Source organism: Barbus barbus, assembly GCF_936440315.1.
Source record: "Barbus barbus genome assembly, chromosome: 14".
Taxonomy (NCBI): Eukaryota; Metazoa; Chordata; class Actinopteri; order Cypriniformes; family Cyprinidae; genus Barbus; species Barbus barbus.
In genome coordinates, this window is record NC_136742.1 from 13,214,756 (window position 1) to 13,233,676 (window position 18,921).

The window sequence follows — 18,921 nt, forward strand, 5'->3', positions numbered from 1 at the left end:
AGAGAGAGAGAGAACGGAAGAATCAAGAATGTGTTGCCTGAAATAAATTGAGTTCTTGGATGCAATGAAAGAGATATTTGTACATCTGTATGAAAACAAATTGCCATCTGTGGATCTGGAGAGGTCTTTATTTCCTCTTCCTTTGACTAGATATGCTTTTTATTCTCTTAGAAATAAATATTTCTAATAACCTATAATTCAATAATGCTAGTATTTACAAAGTAGACTAAATCTAGTAGGTATAAAATAAGTAGGCCAATATTATTAAAAATAATGCCATGTGCTATAATTTAACGGAATTATATCAAATAAATATATATTATATAAATATATAATTAAAGATGAAGTGTGTCATTTTTTGTTGTTAAAATACCAGTAACCTCCTTACAGCAGTTTTAAAATAGTTTGATGCCAGAGTAATATTACACAAAGTGTAATTAATGTTTTTACTTTAGCCTTGGTGAGCATGCAAGACTCCTTTAAAAAAAAAAAAAATTACAAAATCTTACAGATCGAAACTTTTGAACAGCAAAAGTGTTCAGAGATATAAAATAGTAACTGCTTTGCGAAATGAAGATGCTTTCACTATATATTTGCGTTTTATTTACCTGGTTTTGAACATCCACACACTCTTCACTGAACCAGGCACTTGAAAATGACAGACTCTGAGATCCTGATCGGCTCTGGAGCTCAAAGTGCTGCTCTAGATGCTGATTCTCCCTAGTAACACATCTTTTATTTATTAATTAGCCTGGTGAGCATCTTAACAAGTGTGCCATAGATTAGCATACATGAAACAAGGTTAAACCTAAGATTCACATGATTAATGCAAAGTATAACTAATATATGTTGGTGTGAATTATAATAAAATAATCCAGCATCTCATCTAAATGTTAGATCAGGTATTTCTAAGCAGGTGGATAACATTTAAAAGCAGTGCACCAGTCTGTGAGCATACATAATGCATTCCACGGAATCCTAAGCCTATGCGCCACTGCACTGCTGGGCATCCAGTGGCTGCTGAAGATGAATCTTTCTACAGGGAGTAACAAGCCTATTCACTCCGAGATCGCAGACAGGAGCCAGGGAGCAGAAAATGGAGGCTGCTATCATCACGAGGCACAGGTTCCCAAAAACACAACCCTTCTGAGCTACATCCATAGCTACAGATGATCACTGCTAACTCATCTTTCATTCAAAGAAAAACTAGGTCGAATACTTAAAATGCAAGAGCAAGTCTGTGCCATAGCTTTGAACAAGCATTTAAGGAATGATCACCGGGGGACACATTAAAAATCCAAACTAGACTTTAATGGAACACAATTACAGTCTGGAAGCGAGAAAAACCACTGGCACAACAGTGATTTTTCAAGTGGGTTCATGACTTTAACCCTGATCAATTGGACTGAATGAGAGACGTTTACAGTAATCCTCTGCTCAAGCCACTTGGTCAAGGACAAGACTGAACTTCAAAGACCTTTCCTGGATCATGCTCTGGCATGACAGCAACCGTAGTACCAGTATAAACTTTCACTGGGCAAGTCTGAAAGTTTCCATTGACAAATTATGACCCCTTTGTACTATGACTGGATCATTTAAATTAAAATTAAAAATAGGTAATAAAGAAGCCATCAGTTAAAAAGGCACTGAAAAATCAGGGAAATTAGTGGGACACTAGGAATGCACCAATATTATAGATAAGACCATAATTATTTTTATATTATAGCTGATTAATGGCTGATATTATAATGCTGTAGTTTTCAACAAATAAAAAAATACTAAAAGCTAAAATAAAGGGAATTTTGTGACAAGTGAGTCGCTATTAGACATATGATTAAGTAATAACTATCACTGTAATATTTTTCAAATAAGTCTCATGCTCACAAAGTCACCATAGCAGTAATACAATTTAAAGTATTATAGCTATTTTCTATTTTAATATATTTAATAAATGTCATTTATTCCTGTGATTTTCAGCATCATTACTCCAGTCTTTAGTGTCACATGATACTTCAGAAATCATTCTAATATGCTGATTTTCTGCTCAAGAAACATGTCTTTTTATCCGTTTCAATCCACCTATTTTTATGCACATTTTGGGATATTGCATAAAAATAATCCTGCATGGAAACGCTAAGATGTGCATAAATAAAAAAATAAAAAAAAAAAATAAAAAACTTATGCGCTACAATGGAAACACTTTTACCGAATAAATTCCTTAATGCGCATCAAAAAAGATGAGCCTTTGCAGTGGGACAATATAAAACAGGACCAGCCAATGGACCCATCTCATGGCGCAGCATCTGAAATGCTAGTTTTGTCGTTCTAAATTGCTTGAGCCATCTGTCAAAGTGCTTCGTTATAATTAACTCCCAGAACTGCGTTCACAAACAGCAGGCTCCAAAAATAAGATAACATGACCACATTTCATCTGCGCGCTCAGAAGCTCAATTTATTTTATACAAAAATTATTATATGCAGAACTTTCTCCTACTACAGCAAATTAGATTTTTCTTCATGATATTTAGCAAAAGCAGGGCTCCAGACAAAAAAATCGAGTAAGGAGCCATTGGCTCCTATAAAAGAAAAACTTAGGCGCCAAATTATTTTTTTAGGTGCCACAGAATAAAAGTGGTTTATTTTATTATTATCATTTTATTTTTCCCCCCTATTTTAACATTTCAATCATTTCGTCATGTGTTTATGTCTTATCTTTTCTAGGCTTTATCAGCATTTTAATCCATCTTGTAGATGATCAGGTCGACCGGGGGACTAAGGTTCACTTAAAGTGTGAATTAAATGTCTTTTACAACTTGAAATATACAGTCACAAAGAATTGTTCGTTACACAGAATCTGTACCAATATCATGGACCATAAGCATCACTTGGCAACTGAGTGCAGTGCATCCTATAAATGTTGTCACGTCTTTCACACATTCAGTCTGTTTTTCTTCATTAGTAAAATGCAATTTTATAGGAGGAGTTGAATCATGTACAACGCAATAAGTAAAAATATTAATATGCAACAGCACATAAATATAGCAAAACGCTCCTCTTTATAGTTATTTTTCTAGCTGACTGATGAGTTTATGGACACTGAGTGGTTATTCTGAGGTAAATGTATTACAATGCAATGTTTACAAGCTTTATACATTTCCTCAGTTTGAAACAATGAGCTTTTACATAAAACATTTCAGTAAGTTGTACTATAGGCTTTCTTATTGCCTACCTTTTGATCATGTTCATTTCATACTATAGTAGTAAATCGAAATATATAATGGGTTCACTTGCTGCTTTAACTGAGGTGCTAAAGAGATTGCTCGCGCGATCCGGACGCATACACGGACCATGTGGACGCGGCGTACTGGTGTTTATATTACCACCTTTCAGGTCTCTCTCACTGCGTTCAGCAGACTGTGTGCGGCAGAGACGAGGACTGTTTGAAACTCTTTTCCAGTAAAACTTTGATGCGCATCGTCTTATGTAAGTTTAATACGTGAACATAACAAAAGATGAGCGCAAAACAATCGGGAAAAAAGTCCTTTCATGCAAATTTTTTTCTCTTCCAACTCACTGGATGGAAACAGCGCTTTATTCGCAAATGTTTTATGCAATACTCCAATTTTGTCCATAAGTTTAATTCGTAACTTTGGATGGAAACATAGCTAATGTTGAAAACAGTTGTGCTGCTTTAAATTTGTGGGAATTGTGATACATTTTTATAAGAATTCTTTGAAATCTTTTGCAACATTATGTATATGTTTACTGGAGCTTTACGTTTACATAGCTTGATGATACGTTAAAAAAAAAAGAAAAAAGAATGACGTCCAAGAGCTTGATCAAAAACACCTAACTATTCATTAAAAGCGCAAAGACTGAAGACATTACGAACCACATGAAGACCAACATATGAAGAGTTAATTTCATTTCAGTTCATTCATAAACACCACTTTCAAAAAAACTGCTGCGCATTATTCTCCACATATAGCGCGATCTGAACCCTAAACACATTTTGTCAAAAAAGCCTGTATTGTCCACTTTCAAGGCATCGCGAGTTCACGTTTTACTACAGAAGCTGACAAGCACCCTTGTTGCTTTTGAACAGAAGCCGATAAATCCATTTTAGCGAATCAGCGCTCTGTATTCAGGTCAGGTGACAAGGCTACTTTCACTTTGAAAAGACGTGAGAGGAGTTCTGTCAAAACTGACTAAAAGTGATCAAGGATGGATAATTTCGACGAACTTGATGAACATGTGATATCTTCTTCAGGGCGTAAAAGGAAAATAAAAGCCGAAACGTTTTCATGGAAACTTGAAGAAGCAGCGCGTTACAATAGTGAGGGAAAAGCTCTGTGTATTGCGTGTAATCACATCCATAAATCTATGATCACAACAACAACAACATTTGTCAGGGATCTACATTGTAATCTGAGGAGATTACAAAGATTAAACGAGTGTTTGTTTGTTTTTTACTCTAAAACATGAAATGTGGAGTTATCTGCTTTTGCTATAAAACAAACTTTTAAATATGTAAAAACAACACTTTCAATTAACTTTAATTTTGTAAATTGCCTGTATTTGTTTAGTTATTATTACTTAATCAAAACAACCCAACTGCAGTTTGATTGATATTATTTAGAATGCGCAATAAAAAAAAAAAAAGTGATTTCTGGAATAAAAAAAAATGGAGTTATTGGTTTTTGCGAATGAACTCTTCATATGATCTCAGACAATCTTTGAGGACTTACTGTGGTGTTGTCAATATCATGAAGAGTGCCCTATTGATGGGCTCAATCAGTGAGCAAGCCTAACCGCCACTAAATGGCCTATTAAACATTGATGAGGAAGTCATCCTGAGACAGCCGCGGAGGGACTGATGGCTGCTGGACAGTTTGGCTGGTTGCAGGAGGTAAAAGCATCAGGGCCTCGCCCCGGGTTAATCCATTATCCTGCACCAGCTGCCACACACTCCCAGCCCCCACCAAAACAGCCATTTACTGGCAGCTACCTGCTGAGAGACTCACCGCCGCGCAGACCGGTGCTGGACGCATGGCTGGATCATCACACCAGCTCACCTAGTTTAAAGATGGGCTGGGGTGATGTTTCTCATTTAGATATAGAGACAAGTTAGATGGCAGAGAGGTTAACATGGGTTTACAACCGACATCTCCTTCAAGACTGCCTTCAGGGGAATCTTATACTTCCTCATATACCATTTCTGAAAAAAAAAAAAACCACTTAACATTAGGCTCGTCTTTCAGGTTCAGATTTACTCTAAAAATGACACAAAAACAGACGTACAGACGTTTCCTGTAGAAGCCTTTCACTAAGACTGACTGTCTATTACCCCACATTGTCCTGTAGTTTTAGATAAAACAAGGGGGGAAAGGAACTTATGTCTTTGATTTTTATCATAAAATAAAATAAAAATCAAAGACATAAGTGATGAGAAATTGCTTTAAAACAGCTCTTTTCATCACAATCTTAAGATATAGTCAAATATATGCAATCATTTCCTAAATTAAACCCAAACAGGCAGAAAGACATGAATGTTTAGTAAATACTTATATTTTAAACGGCTATACATTTCTAACTGTATGAGTATTTATGATTTTTACGGTTCATACACTGATTAGTGTTTTTTATCCATCATATGCTTCCTTCAGTAAATCAGGGTGAAATCTTACTCGTGGTAACAGGTTGATGCTTTTTTTATGCTTATAATAATAATCCATTCAAAATCCACACTTGATCTTATACATTTACCATCTTCTGTCTTCAGCTCAGCTCAGATTTCTGCAGAACAAATCAAAAAACAACTTCCCCTTATCATCATGACCCTGTCCACAACTTCTCCTTTTGTGGGTTAAAATAAGCTAATATGACACGGAGTAAGCGCTATATAAAAACGATTACTATCATCCTTCCTCAGAGGAGCTGCCAGATGTGTGTACAGTACATAGTCATAAACCTAAAATAGTAACTTTAACCAGATGTATTGATGTCACTGTAGGGTGTATTGAATATACATTAAAGACAGAGATTTATGTGTGAATCAGCAATAAAACAAAGCCTTTTGATCCTAAAGTTTACACTGCATAGGGAAAAAAAAAAGAATTCAACTAATGTTGCGATAACTAATCAAATCAACAAAGAAAATTGTATAGTGCATTTTATCATCAATTAATGCAAGCACATTTTACATTGTATTTATATATATATATTTTTTAATTATCTAATAAATTATTATAATATATTTTTTAAAAAGTGTAACATTATGTAGACTTTAGTATGCACAAATAAGATAAAATCATTTAAAATTTTACCTTTTGGATGGAAAAATATGAAGGATTACAAATGCATAGGGAATTCTAAAAAAAAAAATTGTCATTTTCTTCAACAGTCATAATGAGGTGATTACGTAATGATTACAACAGGCCTAGTACTACTTTTAATACAAAGGTACAGCTTTATCATTCACACCTACCAGAGTCAGGATAACACAATACAGCTCTTGATTTAATCAGTGTGAACTGAGGGCAAATAACCACCCACAAACATTATCATCCAACAGCAGAAAACAAGCATAGCTGCTGATACGAAGATCATATGATGCAAAGTTATTTATTTTAGCACTACTGAAAGTTAAAACAACACTGACATCAAGATTACAACATGTATTGTCGTAACTGATCCAGCAAAAGCCGCTGAAATCCTTATATGGACATTGAACCAGAATTCAGCCGGCGTTACACAATAATAAAGATGTAGAAGGGAAAAAAAAAAAAAAAAAGTGGCCTCCCACCACAATTGGACTGATGGTAACAGTCACCACCATTAGCATGAACGGGTCAGTGACTTTCCAAACCGACAATGCAGCGTGTCTCAGGGACGGAGCCTCTGTGTAGTTCTTTACTTGCATCTTCAGCTGTTGAGGCAGACATTTACGCAAGTCACATCCATCAAACAAGACTAGGTGTGTCGCTTAAAATTCTTGCTTAGACAAAATGGTGCATGCATGCAAACCTCCAATGGATAAATCAATCAAATATGTTCTTCAGTCTTAGGAAACCTCAAAAACCGTAAAAACTGATCCCACAGTCTTTGCCGAAAAATGATATAGAGAGGTGAAACCTGAGAATGAGGGAACGATGACTGTATTGAATCATTTTGAGGTCAATTTTTCAATGGAGTGGCTTTTATTCTCCTGAAGCGCAAAGCGTGCTTAGAAATAAGCTGACAGGAACAGTGCATCTGCAACACGTCAGAAAGAGCAGGAATAAAAGACAAACATTCATCTGGAGTTCAAATGTCCTCAGGGGGTTGGCACTTCAACTAATGAGGATCCTGTCCATGTCATATTATTGCGAAACTCGGAGAGGGAGTGCGAGAACGCGCTTTACGCGTTTACGACAAAAACAGCAGATCGTCTCTCTGGGCGAGTCAAAAAAGCTTGGAGGAGACAAGGAGAAAACATTTATTGGAGTTGTTCGGGCATGACCGTTCTAAATCTGGATTCTGGAATGCCCTGCATTCACCTTCACCCTCAATTAGATCATAAAAAATAATAAGTTGGTTGATTTGCCAGTACAGCTTGTGCTATAAGAGCAATTGTAAGGTACGTCACAACGTGAAGTAGAGGCCTCATGCCTATAGGCCAGGCTTTACAGGCTAATCTGTGTCATGCTTGCGCCTGTCGGCCGAAAGCAGAGGAGGGGGAGGGGAGATCGCCCACACATGCCTTGTGTTGGGGGAGGATATTAGCAGGAATGACTGGAATTCTCTTCAGTCCAGCCACCGCTTTGGGTCAGGTGACTTCAAGTCCTAAGGGACAGCGACTTTGCGACGACGTACGACCCTTGAAAATGTTCATCCTGCAAACCATGTGGGGGATTGTGATGCGTTCAAATCCCTGGTGTCGTGGTCTGCACATCTGTAAAGATCGGGAGTGAACAGCGTTTGTTTTGAAAGGCATTCCCGACACAAGCCCTGTCCTGACTCTGCACCTAAAGCACGCTGAGTACATGTCAGGGTGGTATGCAACGATTCAGGGTGGCCTGTGCTGTGAAAAGAGAGATGCCTCACACAGTAGAGACCATTTGGCCAGTTCACAGGTGGCAAAAGGACTCGTTTTGGACAAAGGACATACCAGACATTTCCACTGCAATGGGAGTTGCAGTTTGCTCATTTCCTCCTGTTAAGAGTGAAGCATAACCCAGGGCTGGACGAATTGGTCTGTTTGGCCCAATTAATAAGGTTGTGTTTTCTCAGGACTCGAGGGGGTGAAACTGTCTAAGATGTCTCACAGACAGAGTAAGAAAGTGGACCATTAAACTACTTTTGCTTTGCCGTTTCAGTGCGTTTTGCCTTTTTAAAGAAAACCAGACAGATTAATTTGACCAAAAAGTGGCAGTAAAGTCATTTATGATGTTACAAAACATTTCTATTTCATATGCTGTTTCAAATGCTGTTTAAATGTTACCTCTTTTGAACTTCCTAATCAAAGAATCCTGAAAAAAATGTGCATCCCATTTTCCATAAATATATTAAGCAGCACAACTGTTTTCAACATTGATAATATAAAATGTTTCAGCTTTACCATCACTGGAATAAATCACATTTTACAATATGTTAATAAAATAATTAATAATTAACATTTATTTTTAATTGTAATACTAGTTCACTGCATTTCAGGTTATAACTGCATTTTATTTAAAAAAAAAATTAATACAAATATAAAATCTTACCAAACTTTTCAATAGCATTGAACACACAAAATGTGTATTTATATAAAAAAAAAAAAAAAAAAAGATTTAAATGTGCACTTCATATCAACAACCATCTGTGAACATCTGTGAGCATGAACAATAAAATTAACCATCTCAAACTATGAATAGTTTACTAGTCTGCCTAATTAGCATATAATTGCTGATCTTGCTGTGAAGAGTAGCAGTTTAATGTACGACATTATGAGGGTCTAAATTAGGCAACGCTATAGAAAGTACCAAAAAACCTCAACAAACTTTACAGTTCAGCTCCACTCAAGGATATTCCCATTAATGAAGATGATAATGATATTCAACATATCATAAAAGCAAAGAAAAATGCTTGGCAAGGCCTTTAAAACTGTGTGCGTGTCAGGATGGCAACCAGGAATGTCTTGAAAATGAGGCAGAGAAAATCTCAGCAGGTGCAAAACTTAAAGAGTTGCAAAGCTGCAAAGAGCGCCTGTAAACCGAGCACAGGGCCAAAACCCAAGCTTACACGGCTCGATCCGAACTTACATGGCAGGGCCCACAACGTTCCACCTTCTCTCTGGCTAGAAGTTTCAAACAGTCTCTCCAGTCACTGCAGTTACTTATTAGGTTATTTGCTGCTTGTTGTGAAAGTAGGCTAGTCAAAAACCTGCGGGAGTAAGAGGCAGCAGCTGCTGTAAATAAGGACAAGTGCACGTCTGCTGTACACAGCAACAAACAAGATGATTCCTTCATCAAGAGGGCACGGTTTGCCCTGGTGCCATGTTGAAGACACTTTGAAGACCCCTCTTTTTGAAACACAGGCTCCTGAGGCAGTATCGTCTGTTTAAAGCCCCTGTTGGGACATAGTATGCTTGACTTTAAGAGTCTATGATGTTTGAGGCGAGAGGAACGGCCCTGATCCCACAAGCAGACGCCAGCCAGGAAGCCAGGTACTGTTTACAAGCCCCACTCCCTATTTTAATGGGGTGAAATACAATAGAGAGGCATAACCTGCTTTGCAGCTTCATTAGGACAGTAGGGCGAACACGTCGGCGCAGGGCTGTTTTTGTACAAACACTGGGAGTCGGCTGAGGTTCTGGGTGTTTCCTGTAGCTCAACTACTAAAGCATGACTGGCATTGCCAAGGCCATAAGTTCAATTCCCAGAGAGCACACAGATACATTTTTTCAGTAATTTTGTCTAAATTAATGAAAAATAAAATATTAAATTAAATCCAATCTTTTAAATTCTACAAGTGAATTTCAGCATCACAACATTATGATGTACAGCATGGAAATCAAGATTAATTGTGAGATTAGCTAAATACTATGTTCTAGATTGTGTTATAATACTTATTATATATATCAAATAATTTATTGGCAGCAATTGTAATTCTAATATAGAAACGATTTCAGAATTAAATATGCAAAATATGTCAATTAAGATATATATATTAAAAAAACAATATATGTATTATTACAATATCTATAAAAATATATCCAATATATTTTAGGCAAACTTAAAATTAATATCCACTTTTCATTCTGTAAATTATGTATTATATATGTATATATAAAATGTATAAATTCACTACATTTAAACAAATGTTTTAAGTTTTTATTTTTCATTTAATTAGACAAATTAGTATTTCATTTTAAAAACCATTCAGTGCATCCCTACTTTAGATAAAAGCATCTGCCAAATGCAAAAACAAAACATGTCTTAGGTGTTTTTTAGGTGAGAAAATTAAACTTCAAAATTGTGCTATTGCAAATTTGGCCAATGTTTTTTGTGCCTCAAGCATATACACCATTCATTTGTAACAAAGCAGGCAGATACAATACACAATATCAAATTGCATGCTAGCAATACTGTGAGAGTTGGAGCAGTGCAAGTCTGTGCATCTAGCAACTGCAACAACATTGACAGTTCACGCCAAAACCTGCCAAGGAGGGTTAATACTAGCCAATGTGTTTATTCTGTTTAATCCTCTCCTTTAATTAGTGTTTAGTCTGCTGTCAAGGAGGAAGTTAGGCATAAACACCTGCATACATACCACCCTCTCTGTCACCACTGACCTTGGCAAGCCAGCTCATAGCGCTACGTTGCGCTTGAGAGCTCACATGCACAGGAATCGAGCAATGGAGAAAGACATCGCAAAGATTAATAAGTGCTTTGCTCATACTTCTGCAAGAGAGCACTATTATAAACTCAGTTATTAGGAGCATGCGATAAATTCAAGAACTAGCCAAGCTTGACATCCTGTCAGGCTCTTACACATAACAAAATGGATTCATGTGCACTATTCAGCTTCATTAACATTTCTTGTGCAACACTGAGGAGGAATTTCTCCAGTCAGAGCTCGTCCTCTCTTGGAAAAGTGCCCCTGTGAGACAAGATGGACTGTGAACTAACAGACCCGGTCAATAGCAGAATGTGAGGCGCGGTCAATATGTCTGTCAGCGATAATGAGGTGCGGATCCCATAGGGATCGCAGACACAAAAATTTTTGTGAACGGCAAAAGTTTTAAGCATGTTACTTATTCTGGAAAAAATTTTAATAAAAAGTGTGTTTTACACATCTGAAACCTTTGGAATACTTTTCTGTACATTTAATACCTTTTTTAATTTAAAGGTCGTGTATTAACAGCATTCATTGTTAAAATGACGATCAATCAGCTCACTTAAGTTGAGACTAGTAGTCCACCGATATGAGTTTTTCAGTGGCAGATACCAGTAACTATAAAGGAGTGTGGCCAGTGTTGTTGATTAATATAACTCAGTCCTTATTAGTGTAATAGCACTGTAATAACATCACCTTAAAATAAAGTGTGACCAATAAATTGTTTAAATATCCATCAATTGGACTTTTTAAGGCTGTGACATACCAAGCGAATGGTCAGCCATTGTCGAATGTCAGGATGTCGTTGAGTCTGTCAGTTCAGTTTTTTTATTTTATAAGATTTATTTTTGGTGTTTTTTGCCTGTATTTTAATAGGACAGTTGATAGATAGGAAGCAAAATGGGGGAGAGAGAGGGGGGAAGGATCAGGAAAGGTCCACAAGCCAGGATTCAAACTTGGGACGCCCAAAGTGCAATGGCGCTTTATGTTGGCGCACTACCCAAGAAAGCTATCGGCACTGATGTCAGTTCAGTTTTTGTGGTGTATTGTTGGCACTAGTTTTTAGCTTTTTGGCCAATTGAAGCATTTGGTGTTGGTCATTCAGTGAGACAGATCACTCAGACTGGGTGTTCAGCTTAGCAATCAAGTGCACATCTTGAGCATTCCAATAAACGTATACTTTCATAACAACATGGCTCTCTGGAATGAAGTGATGAATAATATTCATATTCATAATCAGATTCCGATGCCTCTAATTTTTTGTTGTTGGTTAGGTGTGCCATGACTTCAAGCTGGCATAAAGCGCAAACTGTCATCATCTTTTCTTTCCATGTGTAACTATTTCTGAGTGAAACAACTTCTTAGATGAGAAAAAAAAAATGTAGCGCAGGACTTTATTTATTCCAGCGGGAATTGATTGCATGTTGTGGTTTGCTAATTGGGTGCAAGAGAAAAATAGTGATGTGCATGGATGAATCGTTTATAATAAACACTGCAATGTTCTGATTACATGGTCAATGGCCAATATTCTCAAATTGATCAAATATTGTCTTTGCGCTAATAACACCGAAAGAAATGTTTCAGATGCTGAAACGAAGCTTCTCTCTATCAGCGGATGAAGAATTCAGTCAACAGACTACAGCTAAAGCTTCTCTTATCTTACTATATTTCCACCAAAGCGGTTTATCATTCACTCCCAGCAAACAACATCACAGAGATTTAACACCAGTTTGGAGTTGACACGTCTGCAGCAGAAATACAATCCTATTAAAGTTAAAGGACAGAAAACCATGTGCGAATAGCAGATATGGTGCATTTATCGGAAAAGGTATACTGTAAATTTTACAGCAATTCCACATTTAAAAGTGGCTATGCTAAGATCTTCACTTGAGCAGCACTTTATTAAATGGAAAGCACGTTTTGAGAGCTACCACTCTGCCAATACTGCACTTTACAATGACGTTAGTGCACTGCTGGTGTTTAACCGGCGCCAGCATAACATCCGTCACGTAAATCATTAACCTCCACAATCAAGGGCGCCATAAGAAAGTGAGTGGCCTACCAGTGTTATAGAAAAACAAGAACAGAGGAGTTTATGACTCCTGGAAATTGGGTCATACTATGGCTCACTCACAGTGATGGGATGTGAGGTGGCACCTGCTAGTGACGGGTTGCACGAGGACAGTGGCGGTCTTTAGAGGAGCAGGCACGCTGGGGAGTAATCTCATTACTGACGTCAACCCAACACCCAGAACAGAGAATCCACTCACTGTGAAGGCCAACCTTAATCAACAGGACCAGGAAGAGCCCAAAAAGGGGCCTCCCACCTACTGCAGTCCTGTTTACATTTTAATCTGAACTCTACTAGAAAGCAACAGACTCTTAAAGATCACAATGACTGAAAGACAATCCTGTCAGACTGATTAATGAGCATCACCCTCATGCAAATGGTAATGGCAATAGCAACAGCTGATGTAGCATAAATGCAAGAACATCAACAGGAATCAACATCCCCAGACTTTATAAAGGGAAACATTTACACTACCCTTGAAAACAAAGTCCAACTTGTTTGGCATTTATCAGCAATATCTGATTAACCCTATAAAGCCTACTGTGTCATACTTGATGAATTTCTAAGGTCTCTACATTATCAACATGACCAAAACTTCTTGTACATAATCTACTACATGCTTTTTTTTTCCATCAAGTAAAAGGTCTTTTAGTATAATTGTAAAAACATCCACCTTCAGGTTGTGCTTCACGTCTTTCTACTGTGAATCCTTTAAGATTTTTTATGAAGTAAACATAAGAATAGCCTATATTGACACAAACACATTTTAAGATGAACATTTACTGGACTGAATCAATTTAGGTTTACTAGGATTATCCGTACGTCATGTTTTGTCCCCAGAAAAGTCATGGTAAAATGTATGTATCTATCAAATGTGATAATTTGATGATAATTTGAGGAACATTGACTTTTACATCTCTCAATCACCATTGTATTGCATTGCGTTATATGTTCTGCATCAAGATTATGCCTCGGACTTTTGATAATGAAACTGAGCATTTACATATCATCTTATTAATACATTTTTTTAAAGATATAGAGTAACAACTGAAATGTGCATTTTATGTAAGTAGTCACTACAAGTAGCCTACATTACAAGCTATCAGAATTTCATCTTACTTTTTGGCTACAAAAAAAATTATATCTGCACAAACCTCCATATTTATGCTCAGTTTGGTCCTAAAATTTAATAAAACTTATGCACCTTTTTCCACTTCAAGGATGACCTCTGTGCTCTCTCACTAAGCTATATCATACTATGTCAGCCATGATTAAATATGTACCAAAAAGCATTACTGGTGTGCATCTTGAGACAAAACAAAGGCACTGATATTTAAAAAAATCAGTCAGAGTAAGTTTCTCTAAATTGAAACGGCTCAGAATTACATTTTAGTCTGGGCTACATTAAGCTAGGCTTAAACCTTGTCTGTGAAACCGGGGGTATATCTATAAAGTTAGAGCTGAATAGCAGCAACTTCAATAGCAGTATCTACTTTGCACCATTTCGCCTATACTAGCCATAAACACGTATAAATAAATATTAAAGCTGGAACAACTACATGTCAAGAAGTATTGTCCAAACAACGAGGCCAGGAATCCCAAGAGCAAATGTCACGGCAGCAATTTTGACAATAGCCTGAAGTCAGCTGGGTGATTAAGGCAAATGTAATAACAGATAAACCGGTCTTAAAGGGACACGCACTGATTTATATTCCCTAATGCAGTCAGTACACTCAAATACATCAACTTACCCCATTCCAAAAAGTCCGTCACGTGTTTCTCCCGTTTTAAGGGCGAGTTGCTGCACTCGTTGTATAAACATATGAGAATATCCAGCAGTGTCTCCACACTCAATGACTTGTCGTTTTTCTGATGGCCATCCAGCAGCAACTGCTCCAACTTCTTCAGGCGCACCTTCGCAGACATTTTCTACCAATTTAGCGGCCTGGCTACCACTCCCAGAGCCAGAAAGGATAAAACAACTCTTGTCGAAATTAATATAACGGGGATTAGCGTTATAAATATATACAAATAGTATTTATTTGGCTGATATGTGTGGAGCTCGGAAGTCCCAGACTCCAACTGCTAGCCAGCCATCCAGCTAGCCAGCTAGCAAAATGTGCCCAACATTGTGCTCAGATAAACGAAGACCTAATGCGCCTAACCCCGTTGTTGTCCGCTGGTTTCCAGCGTCTCCACCCCCTCCTCACTCCCGAGGCCCTGTCGGCTCCATTTGCCTTAATCCGGACAAATCTGTACTTTCCACTTTGCGGGATGTGTCGGGCTTTTTCTCCCGTCGAATCTCAGGATGACTGGACGCTCATTCCGCTCAACTGGAAATCTTCAATAATAAACAACCACACACGCTTTTAACCTACATAAATACGCCCTGCGAAAACCGGGACTGGGTGCTTTTTCTAAGTAGGCGAATCCTTGCATGTAAGCCTGAGCTACCGGTGTGCTTCTCGGTGAAGCCGAATATGGCTGCATTCGCGTTCAGCTCGTCTCGCGCTCCCGAGTGAAGAATCCAGACCGGGATAGCGGAGCCCCGCCCACCTACCCAGACCGGAAGCGCTGGGGATATATGACGCCATTGTTTGATTGACACCGGGAGGCAGCTAGCACTGACCTCATCAGGAGCCTCTCACTCACCAGACTCAAACTCAGTTAAGCAACAAAAATGAGAGATTACAAACTTTAGCAATAATAATAATAATTACAATTTAGTTTTTTTTCAGGGCAATAATTGTTTTCAGATGATAATATTAAATGTCATGGTATGGATATACTGACACCTGTTTATCATATATATATATATATATATATATATATATATATATATATATATTTGTTTTTTTTTAAATATATATATATACATATATTGAATAATATTTAATATAACATGGTTTATATTTGATAATATTTTAACATTGTTACAAATTGAAATATTTAATATTTTGTTATATTTGATTGTTCCACAAATGTAATGCTGTTCTCATGTAGTTTTCTTTTGTATTGTAATTGCAGCTCTTTGTTGCGATTTTTTCAGGTTTTTTTTTTTTTTTTTAATGGAACACTATGTGTTTTCAAATGATAATAATATTATATTTATTAATAATGTGTAATATGATCAATGTTATTAATTTATATTATATATATATAATATTTTAATATGCAGTTGTATATTAAATAATATTAATAATTTAAAAAAATCTAAATAATTTCACAACTTTATTATTTCCACAAAGTCATTTGCATCATGCTCTTCCTTCACTAATATTATGTTTTGGTGCATCAATCTATTAAACAATCTATTAAATTACTTATAATACTTAAATAACTTACTTAATCTTCTTATTAACATTTATTTTACATGCATCGCCAATGTCAAATTATAATTTTTACATTGGTGATAAATGATAAATAAATGTTAAAAAGAAGATTATTTTTGTGAGTGCGGCTCATGATCTCATGTGCAAACAACTTTATATTTTCACACATGTGCTTGTATCTGGATATACTATAGAGAATGCAAATAACTCAATGTCTCATCTGGATTTATAAATAAATTCACAATTAGGTCTGAGAGATGCTAGATTCTAGATGCCTAACTTCTTAAGATCAAGTGTGTTTTTTTTTCACCCACAGTACAGGTTTCCGATGTACAGGTTACAATCCTTGAGAAAATTGAAAGTTTTATGTGCTATGTGATACTTTGCTATATGTTTTGTATTTTAATGATAATCTGATATAATGAAAATCTAAAAATGATAATCTGAAGCGTGAAAATACCTTTTTAAAAACATACTTAATGAAAATACCTAATGCACTTACACACTCATTTATTCAAATATCTTATCCAAATAGAATCACTTTAACATCAGTTTTATGGTGTCCTCTCATAGAAATATATGCCAAAATTCATCATTCCCAAGTCAAAGCACTGTAAAAGTCAACTGGCCTCAAATGATACAAAAAGTGTTTGATTGGTTTATGCAAATAACATTCATATTTCCATTCAAACCCAGCTGCTGCAGATCCATCACATGTGAATGCTTTGAAAATATTGACCTCTGCTGGTGAGAACAACAAGTAGACATTTTATCATTCCCTGCAGGCTTTCTTTGCACCTCCTATTGAGCTTTTTTCTCTGAGATGAATTGCAGACAGCTCTGGAAGACAGAACTGTGTTAGTAGCTGTTCAATATTTTATAAGCAGAGAGCTTCAAATCTCTGTGGGAGCTTGTAAGTGTCAGGACGGATTATTTTTACCGCCTCAACAGTAATTTCTGCCTTTTACCTACATTTTGGTGCCCTAGGGTGTTTTTGGGGACACATGAGCTAGAAGAAAAGGATACCCTGTAGAGTTTATTCGAACACTTTCTGACTGATGGAAGGTGGGGGGAACGGACTCATTCACTGCTTCTTGAATGTCATGCTTTACCTTGCATTCCTCTCCTCCAATCACCCTCAAGCCTAACAGCTTCTGTCGCCAAGCGATAAAGATTCACAGAGGAAAGCCCTTCTAATATATAAAAGCATCAGACAGCCAAAGTAAGTTCCAGTTGTTTTTGTGTCACACTGGAACTCTGTATGTCTGAGGGTTATGTAAAAAAGGCCTGTTCATGTTTAGAATATCACATTAAACCCTGTCCTATTGCATTTGACATAAGACATGCATACATTCTTTTTTATCTTTATTACATGTATTGTGCAGCAGAGGGAGCACTAGGCCTTCGAAATCTGCTGCTGCAAAAACAGTGTGACTGACTTATTCATTCATGTTGTGGGATTCCCAGTCTATCTGGGAAACATTAATGCACATAAAAGCTTAACTGCTTGTAAGATCATGAGCTGATTTAATGCTTTAGTGAAGATGTTTACCATCACTTTTTCCATTTAACAGTGTATTGCAAACACTGCATTTGTAAACATAAGTGCATGATTATTGTTACAATCTTCCTTGCTTGACATGCCACGCATTCAACATACACTAGCATTCAAATTTTTTTTAAATTCATATGGCACAATTGATCTATATAAATTTAAGCTTAAATGCTTGAAATTAGTTTCTAGTCTTTAGATCACCACACAAAATACAGTAAATTCAGTAAAGTGCTTTCAGACATTTGACTGGTATAATGTATGTAGTGCTATATGAAGATGATATAGAGTGAATAATTATTCCAATTTTATAAAATGTTGAAAAGCCACTCAGCACACTATCAGTGAGATTTGTATTCATACTTCAATCAAACTTAACATTTGAGGCCTGATGTTAGAGATTCCTCTTCAGCCAGAGGACATCAGGATATTGAAAGAAATTTCAGTTAATTACTTATTTTCCTCAGAGAAGCTTTCAATCTGAGACTGAATGAATAGAGAATGTCAGAAAACAGGCCTGAAGTGAATTTATACGAGATGGCAAAATTACTGAAAGGTCAGTCTATTACACTCCTCCACACACGCAGAGTTCAGAGCTCTTCATTCAAAGAGACACAGCAGTCGTATAAAGTGAAGAGTGAAGAGGTAAGAAGAGGAGAGGAGGAGCTCTACATTTCAATTACTCTGCTAGTCGGCAAAGTCTGCAAGTCAGTTTCTCGGTCCTGAGCCTGAACCTCTTGAACTCTCTGTGGAAATTGCATTTCAGTTTGCATTTGATGTGAGACTAAAGAAACTGGTCTGGTCTTTTTAATGAGAAATAAATGTCAGCACATACAGTGGCCCAAGTATCTGAATACTTCAAACTGTAGGAATGTCTTGATTCTTGTATAACAAAATTTCAAACAAGTGTCATTTATTTTAGAGAGATAAAGCACGATTTTAAAGCAAAAAGCAAAAGTTTTCTGGTTCAGGTCAACATTTGTTCATTGTTAATCGCAGTATTAAAGAAATAGTTCACCCAAAAATTAAGATTTGCTGAAAATATACTCACCCTCAGGCCAAGATGGGTTTGTTTCTTCATCTGAAGAACAGATTAGGAGAATTTT

At 36.7% G+C, this 18,921-nt stretch overlaps 1 protein-coding gene across 2 annotated transcripts in view; it reads right to left on the reverse strand.

Annotated features, from left to right (window-relative positions):
• LOC306879854 (serine/threonine-protein kinase MRCK beta-like) overlaps positions 1 to 15,456 on the reverse strand; it is a 73,565-nt gene extending 58,109 nt beyond the window's left edge. For both annotated transcript variants that reach the window (XM_079433071.1, XM_079433070.1), the window contains exon 1: positions 14,683 to 15,456. In XM_079433071.1, the coding sequence (XP_079289197.1) occupies positions 14,683 to 14,857 (175 nt within the window). In that variant the 5' untranslated portion in view covers positions 14,858 to 15,456. The remainder of the gene's footprint in view (positions 1 to 14,682) is intronic.
• Positions 15,457 to 18,921: the final 3,465 nt, after the last annotated feature.